The sequence below is a fragment of the Salvia hispanica genome, chromosome 4 (genome assembly GCF_023119035.1).
Source record: "Salvia hispanica cultivar TCC Black 2014 chromosome 4, UniMelb_Shisp_WGS_1.0, whole genome shotgun sequence".
NCBI classification, from domain to species: Eukaryota; Viridiplantae; Streptophyta; class Magnoliopsida; order Lamiales; family Lamiaceae; genus Salvia; species Salvia hispanica.
Genome location: NC_062968.1, coordinates 56688505 through 56706244, shown reverse-complemented (window position 1 = coordinate 56706244; position 17740 = coordinate 56688505). Strand labels below are relative to the sequence as shown.

The 17740-nt window shown below is 37.4% G+C and overlaps 3 protein-coding genes across 4 annotated transcripts; 1 reads left to right on the top strand and 2 right to left on the bottom strand.

Annotated features, from left to right (window-relative positions):
• Window positions 1-451: 451 nt before the first annotated feature.
• Window positions 452-4081, top strand: LOC125218048 (CO(2)-response secreted protease-like). Of its 2 annotated transcripts, none has more exons than XM_048119644.1 (8): window positions 452-648; window positions 1198-1439; window positions 1505-1616; window positions 1842-2376; window positions 2493-2596; window positions 2720-3077; window positions 3154-3364; window positions 3448-4081. In XM_048119644.1, the coding sequence occupies exons 1-8, from the start codon at window positions 482-484 to the stop codon at window positions 4005-4007; spliced, it is 2289 nt and encodes a 762-aa protein (XP_047975601.1). In that variant the 5' UTR covers window positions 452-481; the 3' UTR covers window positions 4008-4081. The 2 variants fall into 2 exon arrangements, with proteins under 2 accessions (XP_047975601.1, XP_047975602.1); XM_048119645.1 differs by lacking the exon at window positions 452-648 and adding an exon at window positions 856-891.
• An 83-nt stretch (window positions 4082-4164) lies between these two features.
• LOC125218051 (SKP1-like protein 1) lies at window positions 4165-6068 on the bottom strand. Its single transcript, XM_048119647.1, has 2 exons — window positions 4985-6068; window positions 4165-4471 (listed from the first exon to the last, which is right to left on the bottom strand). The coding sequence occupies exons 1-2, from the start codon at window positions 5297-5299 to the stop codon at window positions 4298-4300; spliced, it is 489 nt and encodes a 162-aa protein (XP_047975604.1). The 5' UTR covers window positions 5300-6068; the 3' UTR covers window positions 4165-4297.
• A 328-nt stretch (window positions 6069-6396) lies between these two features.
• On the bottom strand, window positions 6397-8808 carry LOC125218050 (protein MID1-COMPLEMENTING ACTIVITY 1-like). The gene is made up of 7 exons (XM_048119646.1): window positions 8264-8808; window positions 7481-7854; window positions 7290-7396; window positions 7088-7159; window positions 6880-6986; window positions 6716-6800; window positions 6397-6618 (listed from the first exon to the last, which is right to left on the bottom strand). The coding sequence occupies exons 1-7, from the start codon at window positions 8669-8671 to the stop codon at window positions 6563-6565; spliced, it is 1209 nt and encodes a 402-aa protein (XP_047975603.1). The 5' UTR covers window positions 8672-8808; the 3' UTR covers window positions 6397-6562.
• Window positions 8809-17740: the final 8932 nt, after the last annotated feature.

Sequence of the window (17740 nt, the reverse complement as noted above, 5' to 3'; positions counted from 1 at the left end):
AACGACTCCATGCGTACTCGTGACAGATTTTTATGCCGTGCCGAAAATTGCCAGCCCGAGTAAGACAGTAGTAGTTGGTGGGAGGGAAATTATAGTGTTTGAGTCATCTCCGCATGTGAAGAAGATGCAAAAAGAGTGCGGTTCTCAAAATGAAGTCATGCCTAAAGAGCATCCCCATATTTCTACAACTGTAACATCTCCAAGAAAAGCATAACAACTGCAACCTTGCATATCACAGCATGTAACTTAATCATATTTTCAGGATTTAATTTGTTACTAAGTTGCGTGCACAAAATGGGACGCACTTTGTGTGGTTGTGGAACACCTTCATTCCTCCATTGAAAAAATATTTTGATTTGGAGTCAGTGTGAACACGCACCATTCCATTAATTACCACTAAAACCACAAGCATTTTGAACTATATATATATATAGCGTGATCACTTGTTCAATTCAAAGTGTGCATCTTCAACACCATCATCATGAGAGCTTATTATTCTACCTTCTGCCTCGTCGTCGTCGCCCTTTTCATGGCGACGTCGTTTCTCACCGTGGAGAGTGGCAACGAGGGGGTTTATATCGTCTACATGGGCGCCGCGTCGCCTCCCACCGCTGATCATGCTCAGATCCTCACCTCTTTGTTAACGAGGTTGGTTTGTTTTTTTTTTTTTAAATAAACAGAGAAAAGTACTTTCCTATGTACCATTAAAAATGAAATTTTTTCCTTTTTTTGTTTGCCCCATTAAAAATGAAACGTTTTCTAAAATAAAAACAACACTCTCTCTACTTTTTCATCTCTGTTGCTTTACTCTCTCTTCATTAACTCACAAAACAACATTACGTAAAATTGCACCGCTGATCATGCTCAGATCCTCACCTCTTTGTTAACGAGGTTGGTTTTTTTTTATTGGTAAATAAACAGAGAAAAGTATTCTTATGTCCCATTAAAAATGAAACGTTAACCTTTTTTGTTTGTTCCATTAAAAAATGAAACATTTTCTAAAATAGAAACAACACTCTCTCTACTTTTTCATTTCTCTTGTTTTACTATCTCTTCATTAACTTACAAAACAACATTATATAAAATTATACTGCTGATCAAGCTCAGATCCTCACCTGAACGAGGTTAAAAAAAAAAAAGCATAAAAAGTTTATTATTAATGAGATTGGAATGTTTTGCATGATTGAATTATTTCAGAAAGGGGAAGTCCGTGATAGCGACGTACAGCAAAGGGTTCTCGGGTTTCGCCGCTCGTTTGACGGCGGAGGAGGCCGAGGCGATGGCGAAACGAGAAGGAGTGGTGTCGGTCTTCCCCGACCCGCTCCTGCAGCTTCACACCACTCGCTCTTGGGATTTCTTGAAGTATCAAACGGATTTGAAGATCGACTCTGTTTCTTCCGAGGCCGGGGATGACGTCATCGTTGGAATCTTGGATACTGGTCAGTGAATCTCTTTTGGTAGAAAAAGATTCCTTTTCAACTTACTTCTGTTTTGATTGTTTAAGGAATCTGGCCGGAATCGGAGAGCTTCAGTGATAAGGGAATGGGCCCCATCCCATCTCGTTGGAAGGGGAAATGCATGGAAGGCCAAAATTTCACTAAATCAAACTGCAATCGGTAATTAATCAATTCTGTGTATTAAAATTATCAACGCAAAGATATAATGTTATCAATATAACATGTAAATTAATTTTTTCAATGCAGCATGTAAATTTAAATATAATACAAACTTACAAAGATATAAGTTTATCAACACAAGAAGATTGATAAAGTTATGTCTTTATGTTGATATTTTTAACGTACAAAATTGAAATTAGTTATTACGTGGATAATTATGTGTAGGAAGCTGATTGGAGCGAGGTATTACGAGGACGACGACGGCGGTGGCGACGGCGATGATAGTCCTAGACCATCGGGGACTCCGCGGGACGAGAGCGGGCATGGCACCCACGTGGCGTCCACGGTGGCCGGGACTGCGGTCCCCGGGGCGTCGTACTACGGCCTGGCGGCGGGGAGCGCGGCCGGGGGCTCCCCGCGGTCGAGGATCGCCATGTACCGCGTGTGCACGGCCGGCGGGGGGTGCTTCGGTTCGGCCATACTCAAGGCGTTCGACGACGCGGTGGCCGACGGCGTCGACGTGCTGTCCCTGTCCCTAGGAGGCTCCCCCGGCAATCCCGATTTCGACAGCGACCCCATCGCCATCGGGGCGTTTCACGCTGTGGAGAAAGGGATAGTCGTCGTCTGCTCCGCCGGAAACAGCGGCCCTTCCGCTTCGTCCGTCGTCAACGTTGCGCCGTGGATCCTCACCGTCGCCGCCACCTCCATCGACCGTGATTTCGAGGCCAGGGTCTTTTTTGGTGGTACCACTATCATCAAGGTAAGATCACTTCATTACCTAAAACAATAGTGTTACCGACTGATGATCAGTCGGTAACATTATTTGTTGACGGATTCCTGTGGATTACCGACGGAATTTTCCATCGATAAATACAGGGTGGAGGCATCAACTTTTCCACTCTGAACAAAACAAGCGTCTATCCCTTGACAGATGGGTTCTCTGCAATGGGTAACTCTAGTTACGACCACGACGATGCCAAGTATATATCGTTAAAACTTCATATCATCATCTAATGATACGCAACAAAAATTACAAACAAGAATCACATCTAAACTAGTGGTTATTAAGAGATATCCTAATAAAAAAACTCATCCTCTTCCAGAAACTGCATACCGGGATCACTCGACGCGGAGAGAGTGAGGGGGAAGATCGTTTTGTGCATGAATGAGGACAAAAACTACCTAGCCCTAGAGAAGTTTAGCTCGATGAAGGCGATAGGGGCGGTTGGGATGATCGTGGTCGATAACAACCTCAGACAAGTAGCATCCAAATTTGGAGTCAATCCCATTGCTTCTGTCAATGAAGATGATGGGCATGAGATACAAACATACATAAACTCTGAATCCCATCCGGTCGCAACGATTCTCCCTACCAGGGTGATCGCGAACTACAAGCCGGCTCCCGTTGTCGGATACTTCTCCTCAAGAGGCCCCACTTATGGGATTCCAAATCTTATCAAGGTACAACATTTTTCTGCCTCTGGCCTCAGTATTAGTATTCTACAACAGAGAGCTGAAAACGGAAAATGTGGTGCAGCCGGACATTGCAGCACCCGGGGTGTCGATCCTGGCAGCATGGCCTTCACGCGACAAGGGGGAGGCCCTCCCGGGGAAAGATCCCCCCCTCTTCGACATACTCTCGGGCACCTCCATGGCCTGCCCTCATGTCTCCGGCCTAGCTGCCAATGTCAAGTCTCTGCATCCTACATGGCCGGAGTCTGTTATCAGATCAGCCATAATGACATCAGGTTCGGCTTAATCTCATTCTCAACCAACCAAACAAACACATCAACAGTAAGACTTGTAATTATGTCATGATCTCAATTTTCAGCAATTCAGACAAACAACCTGCACACCCCAATCACATCGAACGATGGATCCGTAGCCACCCCATACGACATCGGAGCAGGGGAAATAAGTGTGACCGGCCCGTTGCAGCCAGGGCTTGTCTACGAGACTCAAACCATGGACTACATCATGTTCCTCTGCAACATCGGGTACAGCACAGCCATGATCAAGAGAATTACATCAAGTCTTCCTAGTAACTTTTCATGCCCGAGCAGTGCCAAAACCGACGCCATCTCCAACATGAATTATCCGTCCATAGCAATATTGGGCCCAACTAAAGGCGCAGTCAAGACAGTGACCAGACAAGTGACCAATGTTGGCGACCAAGACGAGACCTACTCATGTGTCGTGGAGGCACCCGCTAGTTTGGATGTGGAAGTGGTGCCAAACACACTCAAGTTCAGCAAGAATGTAAACAGGATAAGCTTCCAAGTGAAGTTTAAAGTGACTGCAAGTTCAAAGGAGGACTTGTTCGGGTCGATAACATGGTCGAATGAGAAGTATAAGGTTAGGAGTCCATTTGTTGTGAGCAACAGTTATTAGACCAAGTGTGAATGGAGCCTAATGTTGCTATAAGATGATAAATTATACAATCGATATTTGGGGAATACATTAAATCAAAGTGTTGCAATAATGATGTTTATCTCCACCACAACACACATATGAATGCCAAACAAAACAAAATATACTATCAAGAGAGTTTAAATCCAAAAATTGGGCAATTTAATATATTGATATTCTGAGTAAATCCAACAATCTTTCAAAAGATAAAGTTAAAGAAACAAGAAAAATATCCAAAAACAGCCTAGATAAAGCATCTATATGCACTTGCTCTATTCAAAAGCCCACTGGTTCTCTCGCCGGACCTCTGCCTCCTCCTCCGGTGTGAAATCATTCTTGATGTTGAATGTCTTCCTGATCTCCTCCGGAGTTTTTCCCTTGATCATGTCAGCAACTGTCTGGCAAGTCAGATCCAAAAGGTTCTTGATGTTCAAGTAATTAGCAGCCTGATGTGATCACAAGGAAAAAAAAACAGTTATATTCGGGTAGCACGAAAGAGGCGATAAAACAAATTAAACACCAATACTCAAAACAAGACTTTATTTTTTAAAGCAATGATCAGAAAGAAGTTGGTAATTGTACATAAAGAATTTCAATTTTATGTTTACAGGAAATCTTCAATTTCAGGGATGATATAAGTAATTATACATTACAATTCAGTCTTGATGCAATTATTCAAAACAAGTCATTCTCAATTCAATTTTTAGAACTATATCTTGTATCCAAACCCTAGACTTAGTCATCATCAATCATAACCATCACTACAAAACAGATTTTAAAATTTTAATCAAATTAAAGCAATCACCATCACTAAATCAGCATAATCCAGTCAAAAACCAACAAAATACGCAATTACCGAATTGCAGCCACAGAATAGAGGACTAAACCCTAACGCACAATTCGCAACAAAAATCGAAACTAACACAGCACCAAAATCAAATTGAAACTCAGAATCATACCAAGATAAGGTCGAACAGCGTGGCCTGATCGACTTTGACGAAATCGGTGTCGAACGCCTTGAGTTCCTCAGTGGCGGCGGCGGCGGAGGCGAGCTTGTCCTCGTCCTTGATGTCGGCAGCGGCGGCGGCTTCGACGTGGCGCTTGCAGTACTCGATGACTTTGGAGAGGATTTTTCCGGTGACGTTGGGGATAGGGATGCCGTTGTCGGTGCAATTATCCTCGATCAAGTACTTGATCGTCTGCGACTCCAGCGCCACCTTCTCGTCCACATCAAACACCTCGTTGTCGGAGCTGCGCAGCGTGATCTTCGACATCTTCTGGAAATTGAATGATCGAAATATATGGTGTCTACCTCTCTTAAATATACGCTTTCCGTGATATAGATATGTATCAAATTCGATTTATACCAAATTTTATTTTCTTTACCATATACCAAATTGTATTTTCATATATTTTCTTTCCTTGATTGGATTAAATTAATCTAACATGATTTACCATATCATGTTTTAATTAGTCAAACATAATTTTACCTTATACAAAATTATATTTTCATGAATCAAATTACTTAAATATGATTTACCATATCACTTTTTAATAATTTATATATATATTTCGGCATGAGGATCTTAATTAAGTTAATATCGTGAAACATGCTACATGTTTATTATACTTATTTATGCATTATAATTACGTCATTGTTTATAATAAACATATCATCATATCTAATTAAGTTAATTTAACATATTATTAGACTTTTATTAAATCGATTTTGACATTCATATATCGATAAATTATTTATTTTTTTTGGCTTCTAAATTGATTTTGTTAATATCTTATTCAAGATTTCACTCATTGATGATCGGATGTTTAAATTCTTCTATTATAATTGTGTCATCGTTTCATTATCCCATTATATAATGTATTATGAATTTATGATACATATTTAGAGTGAATTATAAAAATGGTCTAGGACTATAGGTTTATCTTGTCCAATCCATAGTCTCTGGATTTTTAAAATATCGTCAGTAGTCTTGGATTTGGGCAATTTCATCTTTTCATTTTAACTATTTCAGTATGATATTATTTCAATGATGTACTAAACATGATATTATTCAAAATTATCTTCTTCTTTCCTTTGCCACCCTTCATTTGTTTTTTAATTTCAATATTAAATTTAATTAAAATTATTAATTTATATATTATTTCTCATCTCATAAGTCATAACTATAACTATATATATAGAATTAAAACTATGCAGCCAACTCACACAAATTTATTAGTATTTAAAAATTAAAATTTTAAATTTAACTTTATGACTAAAAACTCACGCAGTGTGAAATTCGCCCGGTATATGTAGGAGTAATTTTTATTGTAGACTTCACAGCACTGAATATTCTTATCCATCCTAAAATTAATCATTAACTACAGAGATTTTATAAAAAAAAGTTGGTACAAAGTAAATATTCATATTTATCAACGAGTAGCTTCTGTTTTTTAGCATGTTAAATTAGTGGCTTAACTACCTGAACAAGTTCAAATTAATCTGCAGAATTTCGACTCATATGAACACTGATCATTCAGTAGTCCTCCATCTGCTGAGACGGCGGAGGGCTCGTCCTCGTCTTCTTCGCACCTGTCCAAACAACTCACACAGTTCACAATCACAAGTCGTCGCGGTGCTTGTGGTGGTGGCTTGGTAAAGAAATAGGTTCTTGCAAAACAAGTCTTACCGCGTATCTCTACTTCTCTCCATTCTTGGACGAGCGCGCAGCAACAACACATGAAATGCGACAAGCAATCGTCAAACAAACCACCCTGCAAGGAGTTAGATCTTGATGTCTCCATTATCTTGCATAGACATAACATAGAACTTAACAATGAGCGAGATACGCACCCTGATGTTCAGAGCCCGTCGAAGCTTTCTTCTTAGACAACATGTGTAGCAACAGCATGATAGTATCAGGGAATAGGCCATTATCTCATTACAAGCATCTCCTGAGGCTGTCAAATGATAAAAATCCTTACTTGATACTTTCCTTATGCAATTGCAATTATCAGAAGAATGCTACCGCAATCGTTTAAAATGTCGTAGATGTACTCACATATATCCTCATTAGTTGCCACGGATGCTATCTTTGAAATCGTATCGCAAGGATAAACAAAGGTCTTTACACCTGCCATCACATTTTCAAAATATCATCTCATATACTACGATAACAAGCACTACCGGAACAAAGATACATTCTGCTCTATTCGTGCACAATTTCTATGACAAGATAATGCGATGATGAGGAGAGAACATACACAAGGAAGGCTCTGAACAGCAGCCGAGTAGATCTGCATGCCATTCGTCTTGCCAAACTGGTACCTTGGCTGAAATTATGTTATCCCCCGAGGATAACGCAGCTTCTCTACAATCAGAAATGTCGAAACAAATGACTCAAGTCAAGCAACAGGGATATACAAAATGGCATATGCAATGGTGCAAGACGAACCTTGAGCTCTTTGAAGTATCGTATTTTCTTGAATCATCCTCATCGGCAAGATGCTCCTGGTCTGAGGCCGACATCTCGGAAACTTTATGTGACGAGTTTTTCTCTGCCACAGCTGCAGTTTGAGTTACCTCGAGCAGACGCTCGATCACATGACAGTGGCTCACATCCATATTAGACTGCGAATGATGAAGCTCTGCTTCGAGCTTCTCATGCTCCTTCTGTAGTGCCTTGTCGAAAGGCAAATTCGGATAAGAACAAGAAATGCTCTTCTTCAAGACTATCATGTCGTTTTCAGAAATCGCAACTTGCACTTTTCTGTCGTCTTCGTCCAATGTGTACTCGCGCTGATCCATCTGGATTTCTTCAATCCTCTCCTGTGTATGTTAAGATGATTGAATCTCCAATGCCATGAAGTAATACTCTACCTTAATCAAATAATGATTGATCATAACAAGAATATGCTTCAACATAAATAGCAGCCTTCTTCCAAACATCAAACTCAGCCTTCACCTCTTCACAAAGGTAAAGTAAAACCAAAAAAAAATGTGATTTCCCCTAAATTAACAGATTCATATTCATATCTAATTAAAAGATGATTGCAATTTACAAATTACAACCATCTGAAAATTCCAAAAAAAGTGTAAAGTTATGACTCAATCAATCAATTCAACCAAAAGTTACAAGGCCCCATCCCCTTTTGACTTCAATTCATGATGTAAACAACATTAATTCAATCATAAATTCAAAATCCCCAAATCACAATCATGAATTTTGCCCAATTACCTTAACCCTAGTATTGTCAAGGAGGGCAATTAGGGGGATAATCCTCAAATAGCGATCAATTTCTTCCTGAGCCCTGCGAAATTGGTAGACGATGTTCCAGCCCATGGCCATCAAATAGAGGTAGCTCCGCTCCTGGCAGCTGTTGACGAGCAGATAGGCCCGGCGCAGAGCGTCCTCGAGCTGCTCCAGCGGCTCCCGCGTCTCCGGGTACCGCTTCAGCTCGGAAATCTTCAGCTGCTCCAGCAGATTCCCGATCAGCTTCACGTGCTGCGCGAATTCCCTGCAGTTCTTCTTGTGCATTCGCGCTCTGTTCGCCGCCTTCACTATCAGGCCCACCAGCGCCACGCCGTTCAGCCCCGTCAGCTGTATGATGTTGGCGGCCTCGCCGAAGTGATCCCACGCCGACATTTTTGTGAAAGTGGAGGAGGAAAAGAGGCTCAGAGATTTATGGATTTTGAGGGGGGAATGGAGAAGCAGAGGATGGAAGTGAGAGGCAGTGCCATGTGAAAACAGCAACTCCTCTTTTTCAACTGTTTTACAAAGGTAGGAGGGAAATTGGATAAATACTCAAATAGTATATCCAACGATTATCGAGACCATCTCCGGCCATACATCCAAAAATGAATTTTGGCATAGAAATCTTTTTTAATCATACACCAAAATCAAACTCTTTTTGGGTTTATTTGTGAATGGTATAAATGATTGGAGTAAAATTATTTTTCGATATAACATATGTTTGAGTTTGGTGTAAATGATTAGAGAGAGCCTACTAATAGTACATTTTTTAGATAAATACTCTAATATATCCAAAAACGAGCCAAAAACACCATATCTCATGAGGTCATCTCTAACCATTTACGCCAAACTCAAACTCATTTTTGAGTATACGTCACACCAAAAAGTAGTTTTACTCCAACCATTTACACCATATTTAAGTTTACACCAACTTTTTAGTATTCCATTAAAAACCCAGGGTTTGAGTTTGTTTATGGTTGGAGAAATTATCTACACTGAAAATAAGTTTTAATGTAAGATTGGAGATGGTCTGATAACTAGAAATAAGCATAGTGTTATAATAATTTGAAATTTGTCATGTATAAGACCATCTCCAACCAACCGTACACCAAAACTCATTTTTGGTTTAGATAATTTCTCAAACCTATTTTTGGGTTTTTCAATGGAATAACACCAAATATGGTGTTTACTCCAAAATTTTGTTAAAGAAATACACAAAAATGGTGTAAATTTAAAGATGGTGTAAATAGTTGGAATAAAACTACTTTTTGGTGTGACAAATACTCAAAAATGAATTTGAGTTTGGCGTAAATGGTTGGAAATGGCCTGGCTTGAAATTCGCAAAGACTTGAAACACCATTTAAAACTATCCAAAAACGAGCTAGAAACGCCACGTCTCATAATAACTTAGAAATTTGTACATTATCATAATAACTTGAAATTGGCCCATACTTAGTTAAAACGCCATTTAAAATTCTCCGGTGTAACCATTTTCTATTTTGAGCTTCATCTCGAATGAGTTATAAAACAAATTCACACCACCATTATACACATTGAAAGAGAAATTAATTGAAAGGAAATATTAAAATAAATTAGTAGCAGCAGTGATTTCTGGAACTTCAGCTTTAGTGAAAAGTACCTTTTGTACATGCCTATATTCTAATAATAGATGGATTTGGTGGATGATTCTACTAGTATGATAATGTTTCTCGATAGTAGAAAGTGGGGATTAATTTAATGTGGCCACTTTTATATCCTCATTATATAGTTGTTTTCACGTGGCCACCCATGAATTTACTTAGTTTGTGAATGTGACAAATCAAATGAAATTCCACTCACATTTGAGGATGCCAACATGAGATTAGTTGAAAAAAAATCTTAGTTAGCAACTCTTTATGAAGTTAGGTCATCATTATCATTTTCTCTTTAGTGAATAATTGGGAATTGGATTTTTTATTTGGAATATCATATCCATAGCCTGACCTCCAATATAAGTAATTTCTTGAAGCCATAGTCATCTTCAAAGGATTTAACCATCATCAATAACAACAAAAAGTCTTCTCTAGTGGTCCTCATTTTGTGGTTTGGAACCTAAAATGGACACACATTTCCCATCCCTTCATTGTGCCTTTGTGGATGAGGCATGAAAACAGACACAAGAGATAATGATTTATCCATGTTACACATAGTGTGCATCATTTAATATTTCAAACATATCCATCTTCACATTTCACTATAAATTAGTGAAATCACAATTTATTCATTTCTCGGCAAAACTCATCTTCAAGTCCTTGCCTAAATCTTCAACCGCATAATATCAAATGAACTTAAATTTATAAGTAGTAATTAAGTTTCAATGCATCACATGGAACATAGTATTAGGCAGTCTAATGCGTAAAAAGATTGTCTTATTTAGATGTCGGGCACGTTGGAGAATACCAAAAAGATCGGAGGGAACTTTTCCGTTTGAAAATCGGCCGGAGGGGTTCCCTCCCATGAAATCTTGGTGGGAGTTGCATTTAGCAATGTTGTTGTAGTAATTATTGTTGCCGGTGTCGACAATGGAAGTTCACATGGAGTCGTTTTTGATAAATTATAGCAATAAATTGCAATTGCCAATATTTAGCTCAAACTTTGATTAATATTTTCCTACATTTCTTGCGCTATTATTTTTGATTGATTGATTTATTGCTCGAGTATAAACAATTCTAATCAGATTTTTGAGCCCCTAATTAGTACCCTCAGAAACGAGATTAGAGGGAAGAAGAATATTTTTCATAACATATTTTCTAGAATTAGATAACTGTTGTTTCAATATGATTCGAAACCCTGAATATTATAATTGGAGCTTACAATCTTGCATTGAATAGGAAATTGGGGATAAAAACTTGTTTGGGGAGAACTTACATTGAAAAATATTTACACTAAATGACATATGTAATTTTAATTGTATACTTTTACTCTTCGCTATTTTGATGCCACGAGTTTTAAATCTTAATTTCTAAAATAAAAGACAGGTTAAAAAAAATTAGAGTAACATAACATTTACTTGTTGTAAAATAGGAGAAATAACGGTTGGTTGGTCATATAGGAAACTAAGTTAAAAATAAAAATAATGTAGCTTGCTCAGTGGGCCCATTAGGTTGAAAGTCAAGTACACCCGACCACGTGGAATGCATTACATCCCATCGAAAAGTCTTTTTATTTGTTTCTACTTTTTCCTTTCTAAAATATTAGACTCATATGCCATTTTGGAATATTCCAATATATTTGACTCATTTCTATTTATGGTAAAAGTTTACTTTACTACAAACTCCACTTACACCACTAAACAACACCTCCTAAATTCATGTGCCCAAAAGAAATGTGTCTAATATCTTGGGACATAGGGAGTACTATTTAAAAATGTATGTATACTAGAAATGAAACATTTGTTTTTCAACACGAAATTTTATATAGTACTCTTATTGTTTTGTAAGTTAATGAAGTGAAAATAAAGTGTAAGAGATATAAAAAATAGGATGATGTTATTTTCAATTTACCAACTGTTTATTTTTAATCGAACAATCCAAAAGGACAACGTTTTATTTTTAATGGGACAGAGAGAATAATTACTATGGTTTAGCCTTTTGTCTCAAAGCAAACATTGGCGATTGTAGGAACGACAATTTGGTTTACAATAATGGTTGGCAAAATCGATGTCTGCTTTGCAACCAACACTTCAATTTTGATAGCATCGGACTGGTGATCGGGTAGACATGTGCAAAGCCCTTCGGAACAGTATGGCTTATCGTGGGCGTCATTGCATGGTGGGCACTCCTTGTCCAAATGATACATTGGTTCATAATCTGAAAATTTATTAGGATGGAAAATTTATTAAGTAATCTACTTTATCAAACAGGCTAGTACATACTCGTATAGAGAGGATGAAAAGAGATTCAACTTGATTTAACTTTGCGATGTCCAAACAAGTGCACATCAGCACATCCCATCCAGACATAGTGGCTCATCAATTTTGCACGGTGGACAGACCTCGGTCGTATCACACCCTCTTCCACCTGAAAATTCATTCATTAATTTAATTTATTAATTAAATAAATGCATATTTTGATAGAGAGAGAGATTCAACCATGACAACCAACATCAACTGCAAGTAGAAGAGCAACCAAGAAAATCATCCTCTGAGAAACCATTTTACTGAGTTTTATTTGTAAGAAATGATTTTGTTAGTGTTGAGTGAGTTTTATGATTTTCAACTAATGGTTCTCTCCTTAGGTGACATTAAGTGTAATATTACAAGTGTGGTAAACTGGTAATAGATCTAATTTAATGAAAATTGTTATTAGTAATTGTACATCATTATATTGGAGTAATTTTTTGTAACTGTTTATTCTCTTCATATATATAACAACAATCTGCAATAATATTATTAGGTATATAGCATTGATTTATTTTTTTCCTCTAATATATAATGTACTAGCAATTTGGATTGATTTGTTTTTTCTTCTAAAAAAATAATTTAAATCGAGAAAGTTATGTAAATTTAAAGTTTGAAGATGATTTTAATGAGATGGAATTGACATTAATATCCCTTATTTTTATTTAATAATTTTCTTAATTAAAAATACAATCCATGTGGCATTATTTCAACCAATAGATCTCCTAATCTAATGGTTAAGATTTAGTCTTAATTTGGGATTGCTAATTAGTTAGCAAATGATCACTCCCATGTGGGAGAGAACCATTGGTTGGCAATCATCAACTCAATCAATACTAACTAAATCATTTCATACTATAATATTCATAAATCTCATAGAAATGGCTTCTCATAGAGTAATTTTCTTGGTCACCCTTCTGCTTGCTTGCAGTTGCTCTTGGTGGCCATGGTTGAACATCTCTCTCTCTTTCTCTCAATATGCACATTTAGAGTGTATTTAATGGTTCAATCTAGTGTTTGATTTGTTAGTTAAATTTTCTATGTGGCTCGCTTAATGGCCTAATGAATGAACTTTCAGGTGGAAAAGTGTGTAGTTTGAACAAGGACTGCACACCATGCAAAGTTGGCCACGCGCTTTGTTTCGATGGGTCGTGCACTTGTTTGGGCATCAAGGCCCATGTTAACGCAGGTTGAATCTCTTTCTATCCCCTCTAAATAAATAATTTCATACAATAAAATTCATAAATTTCGTAGAAATGGCTTCCCATGGAATGATTTTCTTGGTCCCTATCTCTTTCTTTCTCTCTATGTACATTTATTTAATTAACAAAACTAATGAATTAACATTTAGGTGGAAAAGTGTGTAGTTTGAACAAGGATTGCTCACCGCAAAATGGGCCAGACGCTTTGTCTGGATGGGCTGTGCACTTGTTTGGGCATAAAGGCCCACTTATTTTAGATTCTATAATAAAAATAAAATTTTATAATTAAACTCACACGTACAATGCGCCCACAACACACATTATACACACACGTGTATATACACACATATTAATTGTTCATATTTCATTCAATTTGCAGTTACCAAATTGCACATGCATTTTTCGCTGTCTCTCTAAACCCTAGAATTGCGGTGGTCACGAGTTGCGGGATGGATCTCCCGAGATTGGCTCTGATCCTGCAGGACGCACTCAGCGCCAATCGTGACCAACGGAGGACAGCTGAACTGGGTCTCAATCAGGTTCGTTTTGTTACACATATTTTGGATTAGTCTGCCGAGAGTGATTTGAATGATTGATGCTCGTGTAGCTGGAATCGAGTGAGATTTGACTCGTATATTTTACAGTTTTAATTGATTCTGCTTCAGTTTTGATCGATTGTGCTATTTTGATTTTGCAATCATGATTGATTATGTTTCAGTTTTGCCATTTTAATTGATTCTGCTTCAGTTTCGATTGATTGTGCTATTTTGATTGCAATCTTGATTGATTCTCCTTCAGTTTTGCAGTTTTAATTTACTCGTGTATGGTGTACCTTCTGTAGATTCAGTTTGAACCCCCGCATTTGGTGAGATTGTTGCAGATAGTAGTTGAAGCTAGTTATGATTTAGCAATTAGACAACTCGCTAGCATTACCTTAAAGAATATCATTGCTGAAGACTGGGCAAGTAGGCTATACAATCAAGAGAATATCATTACTATTTACTAGTTTTGTTATTTTTGATGAAGAGAGAACTCATACTTTTTGATAATATCTAATTGTTTCACGGGATATAGGCGTACAATCAAGGATTTTGCCCGAGGACAAGCATGTTGTGAGACAGAACATACCAGACCTTATTGGTCAGGTTCTGCCAATTCTAAGGTATCTAATGTGAATCTTAGGGATTCAAGACACATATGTTTGCCCCGGACTTGCTCTTGTAAATATTTCAACAACCCAATAAACCCAACAAGAAATGAAACAATAAAAATGGTGGAAAAGGAAGAGGATGAAAGTGTTATGATTTAGATAGATGCTTGGAACCTATGGACCTTCTACAAAACAATGAAGACAACCCAAGCAACTTTCACCGAAGCAAAAATCTAATGGCTCCACAAAACTAGCTACACAAGAACTAGAATTGCATACCTTAACATTCAATCTAAGCCCGACAATAGATTAAAGTGCAACCACACGGGATTTTGGATAAATCTTCAAAAGTTGAAGAGGAATGCTCACAATGGAGTCTTTGGTGTTTACAAAATGTTCAAAGCTGCCAGCAAAAACCCTAGACATGAGTATTTATACTAGATGTTAAAAGTGCAAAACAAAAGAATCACAAAAAGTTCAACATCGCAAGTCGCATAAAACACCCGGTCGGGTGTTTATACTCATACAAAAACACCAGGTCAGATGAACTCTCTGGAATTCGCGATCAAAAAACAGTCAAAACACCTGGTCGGGTCTTTTCACCTTGAAAATCACCCGGTCGGGTCTTTTCTGTGGAATCCTCCAATTGCATTGTCTTCGTCTTCGAAAGGGCTTCGCGTGAGTATCTTAAACGCCCCAATCGAAGTCCAGATGAGAGAGATATAAAAAGTAGGATAATATTATTTCCAATTTAGCAAATGTTTCATTTTTAATTGGACAACCCAAAAGGACAACGTTTTATTTTTAATGGGACGAAGAGAATAACTACTATGGTTTAGTCTTTGGTCTCAAAGCAAACACTGACGATACAATTGTAGGAACGACAATTTGGTTTACAATAATGATTGGCAAAATCGATGTCCGCTTTGCAACCAATACTTCAATTTTGATAGCATCGGACTAGTGATCGGGTAGACATGTGCAAAGCCCTTCAGGGTGATGGTGACAGAATGCGAAAAAGAGGATATTCAAAAGTTGGTATTCTTTATTTTTGAGGTTTTAGAGAGGTATTCTCTATTCTTTATTCCTAATATTAATTGATTGATACGAGTTTTATTTGATCGATTGTATTGGTTTATTCTTAAACTAAGAAATGCTTGGACAGTACCAGAAAACAAAAACTACAGAGAAATAGATGGTGCTTTTCTTGCTATCGGTGCTATGAGTATGTGCTAGAGAAAATTCTTGAACAACATGTTTTTCCTCATTTATGCAGTCATGTTGGGCATGTTCAAGCAAAGGTAAATTAACTTTTATTTTGTTTGTGCAAGCTATTGTAGATTATGACGGTGTTCACTTTGGAAATGTGTTGTTGTAGGTTGCATGGGTTGCAGGATTGTATGCAACTTTCGATTTCTCGGACCAACACAACTTCTATATTGCATTGCACAGTATTATTTCTGAATTGCGTCACACGGAACTTACGGTGTACGCTAATTCTGTCTTTGCATTGAAAGCGTTCGTGAATGCCTGCAAAGGTATACTTTTTTTGTTGTTTTATACTCCATCTGTTCCATTAAAAATGAAACGTTTTCCTTTTTTGGTTGTCCCATTAAAAATGAAACGTTTCCTAATATGGAAATAACTCTATCTCTACTTTTTCATCTCTCTTACTTTACTCTCTCTTCATTAACTCATAAAACAACATTACATAAAATCTCGTGCTAATTTCCAAATGTTTCATTTTAAGTTGGACGGAGGGAGTATTTATTTACTTTTTAATAGTTTTTATGTTTTTTTATATTTAAGTGACAAGTACTGACTTATATTTGTGTTTTAAAATTTACAAGTATGAACAAATCAACGGCGAAGGAATGAAAACAATAATTCAAGGTCATGTTTCATTTTCTTTTTGATATACACTTTCATTTTCTTTTTTTTAATGCTCTTCTTGAAAACTCTTTGCAGAATCTGACAGGTATAATAGTCGTGGTAACAATAGAGACCTTATGTTTACTCGTAAAGAAATGAATAAAATTCACAACCGATGATCAGTTCTTTTTCTTGCTACCGTGGAAGCAAGGAAAATATGTAGTGGGGAGGTCGTTTGGCTGAAGCCGGATTAGATGAATTTACGTGACGTTGATTTTGATGGTAAATGGTTTAAACTAATAGAAATAATTGAGCGTCGACAGTTATGATCTTTCTTACCTCAACGTCCTTATGTTGCTGATCAACAATCAAGTGTTGGTTCATAAATTTTTGTTCTGGTTATTGGGTATCAGCGGTACTCCAAGATCGACACAACAACGAAATTTTATTGAACCCGTCAACGGTGTACGAAACACCGATACACAACACAGTGGTGTACACAACACCAACACAACACTACAACACTTTTTAGGACACACCCCAAAATACACTCTTGGAGGACACACCTCACAAGACGCCCGAGGACACACCTCTAGCTCTACGAGGACACACCTCGCACACTAACTCTCGTACATACTCCATGCACACTTGCTACTCGTGTACTCACTCTATTTTTGTGTACACTAACAAAATAGGCCTAGTGCCTTTATATAGATGACTAAGTCGGTTTATGTAACCGACATTACTAATCTAGAGAACTCTAGATAATCTATTCTACAAAATATCAAATCTATTCCAATATTGGTGGAACTCTCTAGATGTTAAGTAATCATTTCATTTGTTAATAGCTAATCTATTCTACAAAATATCTAATCTATTCCAATGTCGGTGGAACTCTCTAGATGTTAAGTAATCATTTCATTTGTTTTGATTAATCCATCTCTCTCGGCTCTTCGTGAAGTCGGTGGAGCCTTATGCTCAAGCTCAATACTGGTTTCATCAATCCTGTTCTTTTATATACTGCCATTTTTGTTCAGTATTGAAACATACCGCTTTTGTTCAGCCTTCCTTAGCCGAAAGAGGAAAAGGATGGGTATTATACTCCTTCCGTTTCAGATAATTCGGGACACTTTGACCCGGCACGAGTTTTAAGAAATCTAATGAAAAGTGAGTTGAAAAAGTTGGTGAGATATGAGTCCTACTTTTAAAATATTAGTTTTATAATAAAATGTGAGTAGGAATGAGTTAGTGGAATATGAGGTCCACTACCAAAAATAGTAAAAGTGAAGTGGGACAAATTA

Excerpts from the sequence above, each read along its gene's own strand:
- LOC125218048 (XM_048119644.1), top strand. The coding sequence starts at position 482 with ATGAGAGCTTATTATTCTACCTTCTGCCTCGTCGTCGTCGCCCTTTTC. Across the intron at positions 649-1,197 it reads CTCACCTCTTTGTTAACGAG|AAAGGGGAAGTCCGTGATAG; the intron begins GTTGGTTTGTTT and ends GAATTATTTCAG. Across the intron at positions 3,365-3,447 it reads ATCAGCCATAATGACATCAG|CAATTCAGACAAACAACCTG; the intron begins GTTCGGCTTAAT and ends CTCAATTTTCAG.
- LOC125218051 (XM_048119647.1), bottom strand. The coding sequence starts at position 5,299 with ATGTCGAAGATCACGCTGCGCAGCTCCGACAACGAGGTGTTTGATGTG. Across the intron at positions 4,472-4,984 it reads CGCTGTTCGACCTTATCTTG|GCTGCTAATTACTTGAACAT; the intron begins GTATGATTCTGA and ends TGATCACATCAG.
- LOC125218050 (XM_048119646.1), bottom strand. The coding sequence starts at position 8,671 with ATGTCGGCGTGGGATCACTTCGGCGAGGCCGCCAACATCATACAGCTG. Across the intron at positions 7,160-7,289 it reads CTGTTCAGAGCCTTCCTTGT|GTGTAAAGACCTTTGTTTAT; the intron begins GTATGTTCTCTC and ends ATGTGATGGCAG. Across the intron at positions 6,801-6,879 it reads GACGGGCTCTGAACATCAGG|GGTGGTTTGTTTGACGATTG; the intron begins GTGCGTATCTCG and ends AACTCCTTGCAG.